Source organism: Nicotiana tomentosiformis, chromosome 10 (assembly GCF_000390325.3).
Source record: "Nicotiana tomentosiformis chromosome 10, ASM39032v3, whole genome shotgun sequence".
Classification (NCBI taxonomy): domain Eukaryota; kingdom Viridiplantae; phylum Streptophyta; class Magnoliopsida; order Solanales; family Solanaceae; genus Nicotiana; species Nicotiana tomentosiformis.
Genome location: NC_090821.1, coordinates 23,494,590 through 23,508,502, shown reverse-complemented (window position 1 = coordinate 23,508,502; position 13,913 = coordinate 23,494,590). Strand labels below are relative to the sequence as shown.

The following is a 13,913-nucleotide window of genomic DNA, read 5'->3' as shown; positions in this document are numbered from 1 at the left end:
TTTTTAATCTTTATATTTTATCTTTTAAAGAAAAACAAAAAGAAAAAGAAGAAGAAGAAAAAAACTAAAAACTAAAATAAACCAAAAGATTAACTCGTATCTAATCTCACTAATCACTACCTACACACACAGCAGTCCTCACGTCTCAACCCCCATATCCCCATTTCCTTCACGTACTGACGTACGCATACACGCTCTCACACTTCAAAATCCTCACGATCTTACACCACTTCACAAATATTTTTTCTTAGCACTATACATAGTTCAGACACTTCACAAAAAAAAAATAGAGGGATAGCAATAAACAGAGAGATGAGAGAACAAAAAAAAGGGGCTTGAGAGAACAAAAATATATCTGAGAGATAGAGAGAGCATTGGCTTAACTGCTTTTCTTCGTCAATCATTCCTATCTTCTTTCTCCTCCACTAAACCACAATGAAATTACCTTGAATCTCATAATTTTCCTTCATCATTTTATACCAAAAACCAGCTGTGTAACTGCATAAAAAAAATAGCAGTCTAGCTCCAAACTTCACCTTAAAAACGACCTCTGAAACTCCATTAAAATGAGCCCCCAAATTCGTCCAAAACATCATCATTTTCAGCCCAAAAACGTCACCCAAAACCCACCCAAATATGCAGTAAAAAACAACCCTCCCCCTCCCCCCCAACCCACAAAAATTGGCTGGAAAAACAACCACAAATCCACCTAAATCAGCTCCAAGAAACGCTGCCAAAACCCATCTAAAACAACCTCCAAAACAGGCCCAAAAACAGTCCCGAAAAATTAGATCTAGGACACCTCAAAATCCAGCTCTTTTCCACCATAAAGAACGCAGCAGCTTCCATCTTCATTCACTGCCGATTCTCTCTTGAGTTGAGAAAATCCGGTGAGACCGTTCGAGGTTGCCGGCGAGGTTCTCTTCGAGGTCGACGACATTGGTTTCGCATTCCATTCACTTCATGGATGATTTGCTGTACAAGTTCCCTTATCAATATATTGAAAAGTTTTGAGGTTCATTTTTAGCCTTATCTCTCTCACTTTTTAAAATAATTTCAAATGTCTATAATATTTGCTTTAATTGTACGTTAATGGTTTTGGTCTGAGCACAAAAGATCTTAAATAGCTCACCTTGCTTCATTCTGTTTTGTGTCATTTGGTTGCCTAACATGTTGGAGGGTGGTTATTTGCGTGACATGACTTTTGCAGCATTCAAATCTAGCTAGTTTGTTTGATGCAGTGAATATATTAGTGTTGGTAAATCTACTGTCCTCATTTCTTGCTTTGGGATTAGTATGAGAAGTTGGTTGGTTTAACTTTGATGCTTAGTATGAGTTAGTAATGAATGTGAATATGGAGTTTAGCAAGATTTAGTTTCTAAATGGATTGAAACTGGAATCGGGTCATAGATGAAGATTAGCAGACCATAGGGTAGTGATTCAAAAATCGGAAAGTGTTGGACTTTTAAACTTAAGATTTGATTTAAAGTAGTGTGGGCCAATAATAAATTCTGCCAAGCCCATTAACATCACAATCCTACATCCTTTTTCATAAGTTCATTCTATAAACTATTGTCCTTACAATAATCACTAACTTAGGAAATAATCTTTGAAGATCGTAGTTTGCTTTAGGTACGCATAATAATGAATTGTCGTGACTACGGGTACGGTTCTCGTAGCATAGTCATGATACGTAATTCCAAATTCAAGTACATGTTTGCGTGACTTGACTTCAACTTCAAAGTTATAATAAGAAAAAAAGTTGTAGATTGCGGGTGCATTTCATGTGGCGCGATTTGCGATGTGTATAAACAACGAGTGTACGACATCATAACTCGTTTCAAATTAATTCCATAAACGCCTAAAATGGAGTAAATTAATTTCAATAAAAGTGGTAAGAAGGTAAAAACGCACATAGGTTTCAAATACGTGATAATTGGATAATTAAGCCAGGAGTAAATGTAAATTGACCGTGCTAAAATCACGAAATTCGGGAGTTCCTCACACCTTCTCCCAAGTTAACCGAATTCCTTGTCCGGTCTTATATGTTTTGCAGACCGTAATTCAGAGTCAAAACTTCCTTGATTTGGGATTTAAAATAAATGGCGACTTGGAATGCCGTAAATAATTATTTTAAGTGGCGACTCTCTAAAAAGAAATAAATTAATCCCTTTTCAAATAATGTCACTTAAATTGGAAAAACTTATTTTTCCATAAAAAGTAGGTGTGGCAGAGTTGACAAAGGTTTGACCTTTGAGTAAACGATATCAGAATTGGGATTTGAAGGTTCTTATAGGTTTCTGAGGTGATTTAGGACTTACGCGTATGTTCCGGTTGAGTATCGGATGGTCAGGGAGCGATTCGACCCTTATTATCGGAAGTTTGCATTATTGAAGGCGTGAAATTTGCTAAGTTTGACTTGGAGTGTACTTTGGTGTTATCGAACTCCAGGCGGTATTTCGGGACCTTGGATAGGTTCATTTTATTGATTGGAACTTGTGCGTGAAGTTTTTTCGTGATCCGGAATGTCTGAGTGGGATTCAGACGCATTCGACGAAGCATGAAGTTTTGAAAGTTAAGAGAGTTTAAGAAATTGAGTTTTGATCTTTAATTCTTATTTTCAATGTTGTAATTCGTGTTCGGAGCCTTTGAACAAGTTTATATAGGGTATATAAACTTGATAGAATGATTAGAATGATTCGGAGCCTCGGTTGAGTTTTGGGGTGGTTTCGGACCACTTTTAGGCCTTTTTGAACTGCTGATAACTGATGTCAGAAGTGTGAATCGCGATCGTGGAGGTCTGGGCCGCAATCACGAAAAGCAAAGTGCTTTCCAGGCCTTGTGAATCACGATCGCGGAAGGTAGGGTTGTGATCGCATAGAAGGAATTTCTACTGTCAGTGGTTTAATTTCGGAAGCTTATATTATGCAATATAAAATGAATTTGGGGATGATCCAAAAATGAAATTTGTAGTCCTTTGAATCTAGTTGTCAGAAAATCAAATCGTTTGTCATTTTGAATTTTATACAAAATATTATAGAAATAATACTGGAGCGTGTCTTTGAAGAGGAAAGAACAATTTGTACATCGCGTTTGAAGAGTTTTGGCCACGATTACGATGAAGAAAATGATGCTGGAGCACTTACTAACAGTCATCGCGTGGCTAATTACCGCGATCGTGAAGAAAGAGGCCTCCTAAGTGTATTAAACATCCAATTTTGGGATTTTGAGTTCACTTCTTTACTTTGAAGTTCTTGGAGCACATGAAGGGCGATTTGGGGTGATTCTTGAAGAGCATTTTTGCCATATATAAGAAGGTAAGTTATTCCTACTCGTTGTAAGTTAAATATATCGATAATGTATGGATTTTAACATGAACATTTGTGAAACTTGTGGGTTTTTTGAAGAAAAACCTAGAAATGGTAATCTTTGATTTTGACCGTGAAATTGGACATGAAATTAGAAATGAATTATATATTTGAGTTTGCGGTATTATGTGTAATGTTTATCTTCAAAAAGTTTCAGAATCCGGGTGCGTGGGCTCGAGAATTGACTTTGTTGACTTTTTGAGTGGAGTTGGAAATTGTTATGAATTGTTAAATTACCAGTCATTGAGTATATTTTGATTATTTTGCACGTTGTTTGACTAGTTTCGGATTGTTCGGCAATGGTTTGAAGAGTTAGAGAGGCGTTGAAGCTGGTTATCTGATTTCGGAGCGAGGTATGTCTCCTGTCTAATCTTGTGAGCGTCAATTACACCGTAGGTGTTATATTTGCTATGTGTTACATGTTGTGGGAGCTACGCACATATGAGGTGATAAGTGTCCGTACGTATGCTAGAATTCCTGATTAGGTCCGGGTAGACTTAGACTCACACCATGCTTTAATTGCAATATTGAGTTATCCTTACTTGTTTAATTGCTTTAATTTTTATTTTTCCCTGAGAATAGACTTGTGTAAATGATCGAACTTGCAATTTTAGATATTTCGCGAGCTACTTGTTTAGCAGTTGAGATTCCACTCCCTTTTATAGATTTCTCCCGTGTTGTACATATTTGTGCGAAAGTTTCTTTAATTTCACAACACACACATATATTCGTGAGTAGGACCAGTGACCCTTCAAGTCTTCACTATTCCTATGGGATTGGGTTGAACGCCTCACCAGTATCATTATGGGATCAGTACGTTTGCCTCGGCAGTATTTAAGATACATCTACGGTTCATATCGGTTGACCCTTGGCAGTGTACACGATTATGGGATCGGGTTGAATTCCTCAGCTGGGATCGGGCCATACGGCCTGGCAGGAAATCGTGCCATTACTCTTATGGGATCAGGCCGCTCGCCTCGACAGAATCATGCGTAATATTTGATAAGGAATCAATGTACTGATGAGTTTTCCTAATTTGAGATGTGACATTTTAGCTGGTGTTTATCACTATGTATTCCATTCAAGGTAGTATTCAGTTATTAAGGACCTCATATTTATTTCTCTATTGAGGATCATGTTATGTACATATACTTGTTCTCACTATTTTACTTCCCACACTTCATACCTGTCTACTTTTATTATATTTGATTTATTGGACTACTAGTAAGTGTCAATGTTGATCCCTCATCGCTACTTCTTCGGGGTTAAGCTAGTTATTTACAGGGTACGCGTTGATTTACGTACTCATGCTATACTTTTGCAATGATTGTGCACGTACTGATACATATATATTTTGTGGTCATTAGGGCGCATTAGCACAGTTGATGAGGAGACTTTGTGGTAAGCTGCTCCTTATGTTACGATGAGTCCCCGTCTTATCCATTTATTGTATTATGTTTATTTTCTATTTCAGACAATTGTGTAACAGTACAATATATTCTAGTAGATGCTCATGGACTTGTGACACCGGGCTTTGGGGATTTAGATTTTGCTCGTGGTTGTATTCTGTATTATTTCGAGTTTATATTTTGACCACATTCGAACATTTAAAATAATAATATTTATACATTTTGTGAAAACAAACAAACTTTCACTCTTTAATTCTTTCATTATTTTGAAATGTATTTTGGATTTAATATTGACGTATTGGTTTAGTTATTGGCATGCCTAACGACAGCGTTGGGCACCATCACGGCCTATAGTGGGATTTAGGTCGTGAAAGTTTGGTATCAGAACCCCAGGTTCACGTAGGTCTCACGAGTCATGAGCAAGTTTAGTAGAGTCTTGCGCATCAGTACAGAAACGTCTGCACTTATCTTCAAGAGGCTATAAGACTGTTAGGAGAACTTTCCTTTCTTGATTCCTTGTCGTGCGATTTGATTTCGTTTAAGCTTATGTCTTCAGTTCGTTCCTACTCATTCGTACACGATGTCAACCATTTGATATCAGTAGGCACCGACTAGTTGTGGAGATGCTACGGATGTGGTGCATGATGTTTTTCCCTGCGTATGCAAGCGGGTTGCTATTGTTACCTTGTGGATGGATGTTCGATTGATTTCAGCCAGTGTTACTGTTTCCCATGGTTTCGAGGCATTACACAGAGCATTGTGATGTTTCTCGCATTGTTATTGCGCAATGCTGGTCAAAATGGTAGGGTTCTTACTTATGCGTCGCAGCAGTGGATGATTCGGGAGGGGGATTTTTGGTTCATGATTGGGAGATTTGGCATTTAATTCTAGTGGAGGAGAGGCAATAGGACTATGGATTTTCAGGCATTGGTTGACGGAGTTGTGAGATTGGGTATTTCCAAACATAGTAGAATTCTTATTTATGTTGCAGTGTTGTCATCCTTGTATACACGCATTAACACTTGTTGGTATGAGGAGCTTCATTTGTTGCCCTTGGGGGTACAGTGTGGTGAAGTGGTACTTAAGAAGCGGTTATTTTAGATGATGGTGTATTGCGACTTCAGGTTCGGATTGGTATTTCTAGAGTCGATGGATCGAGGGAGATGATCCTCAAGGAGGCTTAACGCTGGCGGCAATCTAATTGTTCGGGTGGTATAGAGATGGATCATGATTCGAGGCAGCATTTTAGCAGTGGAGGATGAGAAATAACATGGTGGGATGTGTCCATCGGTGGTTGAATTGTTAGCTGGTCTAGTATGTCAGCAGAGATTGAGTAGTTCTCTTCGACGGTTGGCTAAATCGAAGTGGGAATGGGAGCGTATCGTATGGATTTGGTGGTAGGATAGCCACATGCTTTGAGAGAGCGTAGAGAAATTTGGGTCATGGTTTTTGTATTTCGGTTAAGATTGTGGCTTCTATACTAGGGAAGTTCTAATGTGAAGAAAAGAGTTTGCTTGGAAATGTAGAGGAATGGGAACATTTGATTGTCGTTTTGTGATGCAACATATCTTCGAGTGTTGAACGCATTGTTGGACCTTCAGTTGATGTAAATGGAAATAAACGAACTCTTACTGCTCGTGGATGAGTATGGACTCAGGAGGATTGACCGATTTCATAGTAGCTGTAACTATGGCAAAGTTGTTGGGGAATGTCAATATGGGGTTACACAGGTGGGCTATCTCATGTGAGCATGTTAGGGGTTGCATGATTTCTGATGAAGTTCCAATGAAGAGTTTTACTTTCTATCCAACGGGGAGCATGTACTACGATGTGAGCTTGTATCATTTGGGAAAATGACGTGACTATCATGAAGTTGAGTGTGCATTAGGACTGCAAATTCGGGATGTGCGATGATTAGTGCAACAAGAGCTTTTGAGAAATTTGGCGGAGTAATGGTGTGCAATCATGGTAACTAGAAAGAGAAGACATTGTGTGCTCTTGATTTATGTGATTGTGGATTAAAGCTAAGTGGGAGAGCCTACCATCTATGTTTGGGTCGCATAGTTATGTTCCTTTGCATTTTCTGCTTGTCGGTACATTAGTGGATTAGTTATGACTAAGGGAAGAAAATATCGGGGGTAATTCGAGCAAGGAATTTGATGGATGTGAATTAACTTTCACCTTGTTGATATGTGAAGGTTGTGGAATGACTCAGATTTTATACTTCTTGTGGATGTGATGTACAAGGGAATGAGTTCATTCGGTTGCTTCTTTGGAGTATTCGTGTGCTAACGGAGCACTAGTTGTCTGGTTTTATATATTCGGGACTAGCTGAGTAGGTGACTTTCAATAATTGTTCTAGTGGATTTGAGATTTAAGGTGTGGTGCTTTAGGAAGCCATGAAAAGGTTGAGGAAAGAGTAATAGAGGCACCAAAACCTCTAGCACCGATTCCTAGACCCCCCCACCCCCTCCATTTGCTCAAAGACTAGTTAAAAGGGTTGATGATAGCAAACTCGAGAAGTTCTATGACATCTTAAAGCAATTATTGGTGAACATTCCGTTTGTGGAAGCGCTTCAAGAAATGCCCAGTTTTGCTAATTACTTGAAGGACTTGATTACTAAAAAGAAGACCATCAAGAATGAAGTGGCGAATGTCAGCCACCGGGTTAGCTTAATAACTGCAACAACCGCTGCCCAAAAGAAGAAGAGTCGGGGCTTTAACAATTTCATGCACTATTGTATTGCGTAACTTTGCACGAGCTCTTTGTGATAATGGGACTAGCATCAACTTAATGCCTCTTACTATCTACAAGCAAGCAGGATTGGGAATGCCTAGGCCTACAAGTATGAGGCTGCAAATGGTCGACCATTCAATTAAGCGACCGGTGGGGATAGTGGGTGATGTGCTTGTGAAAGTGGGGAAGTGTCTCCTCCCTACATACTTTGTCATTCTTGATTGTGATATTGATAATGAGATCCCTATCATCTTAGGGAGACCATTCCTTGCAACCGGCTGAGCACTCATGGACTCGGAAAATAAATGCGATTAAATTCTGGGTTACTATTGAAGACGTTACATTTCAAGCAAGTAAGGGCATGAAATTGCCAAATGCATACGAGACTATATTTGTACTTGATGATGTTGATGTGGTACAAGATGCCGTTGAGGTAAAGATGGAAGAGGAATGCCTTGGTGAGGCATTAGCGGGGAATTTGATGAATTTTGATGGCGAGGACATAAAAGGATATGTGGAAAAATGGAAGGGCTTGGTTCCTACACTTATGCAACGAAGAAGCTTTCTCTTTCCTCGGAGAATAGAGCCACTCCTCCCGCTAAGCCTTCAATCGTCGAGCCGCCAACTCTTGAGCTCAAGCCACTTCCACCGCACTTAAGGTATAAATTTCTTGGCTCTAATGAAACTCTACCCGTAATTGTTTCCTCTTTGTTAAACGATGTGCAGGTTGAACAATTATTGGAGACCTTGAGGGAGCATATACGGGCCATTGGTTGGACAATAGAGGATATTCGATGGATTTTCGCCGGTATATGTGAGCACAAAATCCAACTAGAGGAAGATAGCAAACCTTGTGTGGAGCATCAGAAGAGGTTAAATCCCTCCATGCAAGAAGTGATGAAGAAAGAAATTATAAAATAGTTGGATGCTAGGGTTGTCTACCCAATTACTGATAGTTCTTGGGTGAGTCCGGTGCAATGTGTGCCAAAGAAGGGAGGCATGACCATGATTCAAAATGACAAAAATGAACTCATTCCAATGAGGACGGTGACCGGATGGAGAGTTTGTATGGAATACCAGAAGCTCAATAGTGCTACGTGCAAAGACCATTTCCTTATGCCTTTTATTGATCAAATTCTTGATCGGCTAGCAGGGAGGTCATTTTATTGTTTCTTGGATGGATACTCCAGCTAAAACCAAATCAATATAGCCTTAGAGGACCAAGATCAAACGACATTCACATGTCTGTATGTGACCTTTGTTTTTATCTGGATGCCATTTGGGCTATGCAATGCCCTGGCTACATTTCAACGGTGCATGATGTCGATTTTCTCGAGCATGGTAGAGAATTTCCTGGAAGTATTCATGGATGGCTTATCTGTAGCGGGTGATTCCTTCAAGAATTGCCTTGATAATCTTAGGCAAGTACCCAAAAGATGCAAGGAGACAAACCTTATGCTCAATTGGGAAAAATGTCACTTCATGGTAGATGAGGGTATTTTTCTTTGCCACAAAATCTCCAATCAAGGTATTGAGGTTGATCGAGAAACATTTGAAGTAATTTCCATGATTCCTCCTCCCACTTCGGTCAAGGTGTTCAGAGCTTTTTGGGGCATGCCAATTTCTATCAGCGATTTATCAAAGACTTCTCAAAGATTGCAAGACTCGTGTGCAAGCTCCTTGAAAAGGATGCTAAATTTGTGTTTGATGAAAAGTGCCTCAAGGCTTTTGAAGAAATGAAGGCAAGGCTCACCACGACACCCATTATTGTCACAGCCGATTGGTGTCTTCCATTTGAACTTATGTGTGACGCCAATGGTGTGGTTATTGGGGAAGTGCTTGGTCAAAGGAACAACTAGATTCTTCACCCTGTCTACTATGCAAGCAAGACACTCAATGGAGCATAAATGAACTACACTGTGAGTCAGTAAGAATTGCTTACTATTGTCTACGCTTCTGAGAAATTCCAGGCCTATTTGTTGTGATCCAAGGAGATAGTCTTTACTGATCATGCTTCTCTCCGCTACCATATGGTGAAGAAGGATGCTAAACTGAGATTGATTAGGTGGGTCCTGTTGCTACAAGAATTTGACTTTGAAGTCAAAGATCAGAAAGGTACAAAAAATCAAGTTGTGGATCACTTATCTAGGCTTGAAGAGACAGAGAAAACAAAGGAAGATCTTGAAATTAATGACGCCTTCCAAGATGAACACCTTTTGGAAATATCTAGCACTTCAACTCCTTGGTATGCCGATATAGCCAACTTCTTAGTTAGTGGCCTTATCCCTGAAGAATTGGAAGCTTATCAAAAGAAATATTTCTTGAGGGAATCTAGGAAATACTATTGGGAGTAACCCTTTTTATTCCGGATATTGGCGACAACATCATTCGGCGCTGTGGTCCGGAAGATGAGGTGACGCCGATTCTCAAAGCATGTCATGACTCTCCAGTTGGGGGGTCTCCATAATGGAAACCGTATGTCGGCGAAAGTGCTTGAATGTGGCTACTATTGGTCATCGCTCTACCGAGATGCAAATATAATGGTCAAGGCATGTGATCAATGTCAAAAGAAAGGGTCATTTCTAGAAGGCATGAGATGCCTATAAATTGTGTGATGGAGGTAGAGATCTTTGATGTTTGGGGGATCCATTTCATTGGTCCCTTCGTGAGCTCATAAGGCATGACATACATTCTGGTAGCAGTGGACTATGTTTCAAAATGGGACGAAGAAGTTGCCTTGCGAAATAATTAGGCAAGGAGTGTAACCACCTTCTTGAAGAAGAACACATTTACTTAGTTTGGAACCCCAAAGGCCATATTTAGTGATGGTAGTTCTCACTTTTGCAACAAATCCTTTGAGGGGTTACTCGAGAATTATGGAGTGAAGCACAAGGTGGCCACCCTTTATCATCCTTAATCAAGCGGTCAAGTTGAAGTCTCCAACCATGAGATCAAGAACATTATAGCAAAAACAGTTAATGCAAATAGGACCGACTAGTCAATAAAGCTAGATGATGCTCTATGGGCTTATCGAACTGCATTCAAAACACTCATTGGCATCTTGCCTTACTAGTTGGTTTTTGGTAAGGCATGTCAACTGCCAGTGGAGCTAGAACAAAAAGCCATGTGGGCATTAGAAAAGTTAAATCTTGACTAGGCAGAAGTTTCTAACCTAAGTATAACACAACACAACGAGATGGATGAGTTCTATTTCCAAGCCAATGAGAGTGCAGCTATGTATAAAGAAATGATGAATTATGTTCATGATAAGAAGATCTTGAAGCGACAATACAAATCCGCCGACTTTGTCTAACTCATCAACTCAAGGTTTAAGTTCTTTCCTGGCAAGCTCAAGTCCAAGTGGTCTGGTCCATTCAAAGTTGATAGTGTGTCTCCTTATGGTGCCATTGAATTAGAGTCATAGGATGGGACTCAAACCTTCAAGGTAAATGGCCAAAGAGTGAAACACTACCTCGGAACCATTGGAGAAAGGCAACTGGTGGAACAATTCAAACTCAAATATGGTCATATACCAACCTCCACAACTGATTAGCTAAAAAAAGGAAACATCTTCGTGCCGCGACGTTAAATCAAGCACTTCTTGGGAGGCAACCCATGTGTAAGAATGTTTGTTGTTAGATTTTCATTTAGTAGGCTTATTTGATTTGGTTGAAATTTTTGACATGTATTTTAGAGTGCAGGGTATTCACAACGCATCTAAGTGGGATGAAAAAAGTGAAGGAAAAATTGTGAGCTTCTGTTAAAATTTCTGCGACCACATAAGGTACCACAGAATGGCTCTGCATATAGCATTATCGTCACAGACATGAACAAAACTTTTTGGAAATAAGTTACTCAACATTGCATGGACAACCAATTTCATGGACCGCAAAATAATTTTGCGACCACATAGTGGACGCATACTACCTAGGTACTAGATCATCGCATAACACTTTTGCCACCGCATATGCTGTTTTGCGATGAGAACTACACCGCAGAATGCCCAGGTATTAAACCTACATTACTTTGCCACATTTTCATTTTCGTTCCCCTCTACCCTAATTCAAACAAAAGAATACAAAAATAAAACAAGAGAAAAACAAAAAACAAAAGAAAAACTTAAACCATTCAACTCACCTTGCTCGGAAAATCTACTTCCAAGTGGTTTGCTCAATCTCCTCACTAATCTGGTATGGATTCCTCCCCTCTTCTTGCTTCAGTGATTTGATATTTACTCGCATCAGTCTTCCTCCATGATACCCGTTCTCTCTACCTTTTTGCGTGTTTCATGTATTGGGTGATCAATTTGGAGGGCAAATGGTTAGTTAAAATCAAAATTGTGGGGCTAGGGCTAGGGTTGCTGATTTGAAAGTGGTTGTCATAATTTTTTGACAATGCAAAGTGGGAGTTAGTAGGTTGACATTGGAATCGATAAATTGGTGGTTTTGGTGTGTTAGAAATGTGAAATCATGTTATGTTCCAGGAAGTATAGAATAAAATCGAAGTCCCAAAGTTGTCTTTGTGTCGTTTCTGCCGAGAAGATGAGCCCACAATCAAAGCGACCCCGACGCAAAAGGACTGGCACATCTAGAAATTCATCTGAACCTGTCTCCCAGTTTGAAGAGGATGAGGCACAACTTGAACTATTTCCACGAGTTGACCCACGGGCCGAAGCACGTAGAAAGAATGTTGAGGATCTAAGGTTTAGTATCACCGGCTCTTGGCCTATATACAAAGAGGGATTGGATAAAAGGAAGATCATCGAAGAGAAGATGTTAAGTGAGAACGGACTTAAAGAACACTATCTGCATGTGCTAGACAACATCCAAAAGCGGGGACGTGAGTTCTTCACTGAATTACCGGGGGAATACAACGAGACACTTGTTAGGGAATTCTATGGTGCATATGCTGCTTCAAAAATGAAAAATCAAGCAAAGCACCATTCTTACTTGACCTCCATAACAGTCAGAGGAGTTGCAGTATCTTGTGGCCCCAAATCGACAAATGAATTCTATTTCGGTACATGGGAGCATGGCGCGATAGAATATAATGCAAAGATGGCAAATAAGAAAGATGGGTGTGCTTGGGTAGCCTCTATCGTAGCTCAGGGGACTTCAGCCTGGATTGTTCCACACCAGAAGACCCACAAGAGAGATTTCACCCAAGAGAGTTAGTATTGGCTAAGTTTTGTCTGTTCTCGCACACAGCCAATGAGGAATGACACCGACATCAGTCTAGAGAAGGCAATCCTCATTGCTTCAATCATGTCAGGTCTCCGGATTGATTTGGGGCAGCATATATTCCCTGAGATTGGGGTCCGGGCAAACCAGAAGGAAACTTCGCTTCCCTTTCCATGCCTCGTCACTACTTTGTGCAAAGCTGCAGAGGTTCCTCCACTTCCCAAATATGACCACATGATAGAAGCCACTCAAGATATTGAAAGCACTAGGCACAACAATGCTTTAGAGAATGTGCCCGCAGAGCACCAAGAGCAACCAGTCATCCTCCCACCGGCCTCATCCACTTCAGCAGCACCCACCACCTCTTCAGCACCAGCCACCTCTTCATCACTTGCTACCTCCACATCCACTCCCAAACTGGCTAATGCTACACCGCATGTTTCACTGACTGCCATCTCCAAGCTTAGTCTACTGGCACAACACACAAATGGCAAAGTAGAAAAATTTGCAAAAGACCATCCACTGCTCATCAAACAAGCATTGGCATCGCTCCAAGTCTCTGTAAGTGATCTTCAAAAGAAACATATTTCCTATGAAGATCGACTCCAAAAATTTGAAGCTCGCCTTAAGAAGATTGAGCGAGGTGGTGATTGGGATGTGCCTCAACTCAAAATGGATGTTGCCAAGCTCAAGTTGGAGATGCATAAGATGCAGACATTGGAGTTTGACTTGACAACCCTTCTCCCGATGGAGGGGGAGCATGGTACTGGTACCTCCCAAGTACCGCACCTTGATTTAGATTTCACAAACCTCCTCTCAGTAGAGAAGGAACATGGTACTGGCATCTCACAAGCGCCAAGACCAGCTACACACACTAATGACTAGTCAGATGAGGAATCTGTAGAGTCTCATGAGGAAACGGATGAAAAGCAAGCTTTTGAGGAGGTTGATGATCAGAGGGAAAACATAGGTAAATAGGTTGCTATTTCTACAGAGGAACAAGGTGATGAGGAGGCGGATGTGCAGACAACCATCACACATTCCCTTGAGGATATGGCTTCCATGGCTACCACCACGACCACAAAGCCATCATCGGATGAGGCAAGCATCTCCCAGGTCTAAGACCCTGCTCCGCATCTTGCAGAGCCTCCTACTTTGGTCCCGGACACCACTGTCCCGTCGGAGGATCCACCCACTGCCTGCCCAGTGTCGGCTTTCG

The 13,913-nt window shown here is 40.6% G+C and overlaps 1 protein-coding gene and 1 long non-coding RNA gene across 2 annotated transcripts; both read left to right on the top strand.

Moving 5' to 3' along the window:
- The first annotated feature begins 288 nt into the window (after window positions 1-288).
- On the top strand, window positions 289-5,004 carry LOC117279273 (uncharacterized). Its single transcript, XR_004509689.2, has 3 exons — window positions 289-1,015; window positions 3,651-3,721; window positions 4,736-5,004. It is a non-coding gene; the product is annotated as an uncharacterized lncRNA (long non-coding RNA).
- A 4,540-nt stretch (window positions 5,005-9,544) lies between these two features.
- On the top strand, window positions 9,545-9,868 carry LOC138899882 (uncharacterized). Its single transcript, XM_070186579.1, has one exon. The coding sequence runs from the start codon at window positions 9,545-9,547 to the stop codon at window positions 9,866-9,868; it is 324 nt and encodes a 107-aa protein (XP_070042680.1).
- Window positions 9,869-13,913: the final 4,045 nt, after the last annotated feature.

What these genes read in the sequence shown, in the direction of transcription:
- LOC138899882 (XM_070186579.1), top strand. Translation starts at nt 9,545, where the DNA reads ATGGTGAAGAAGGATGCTAAACTGAGATTGATTAGGTGGGTCCTGTTG.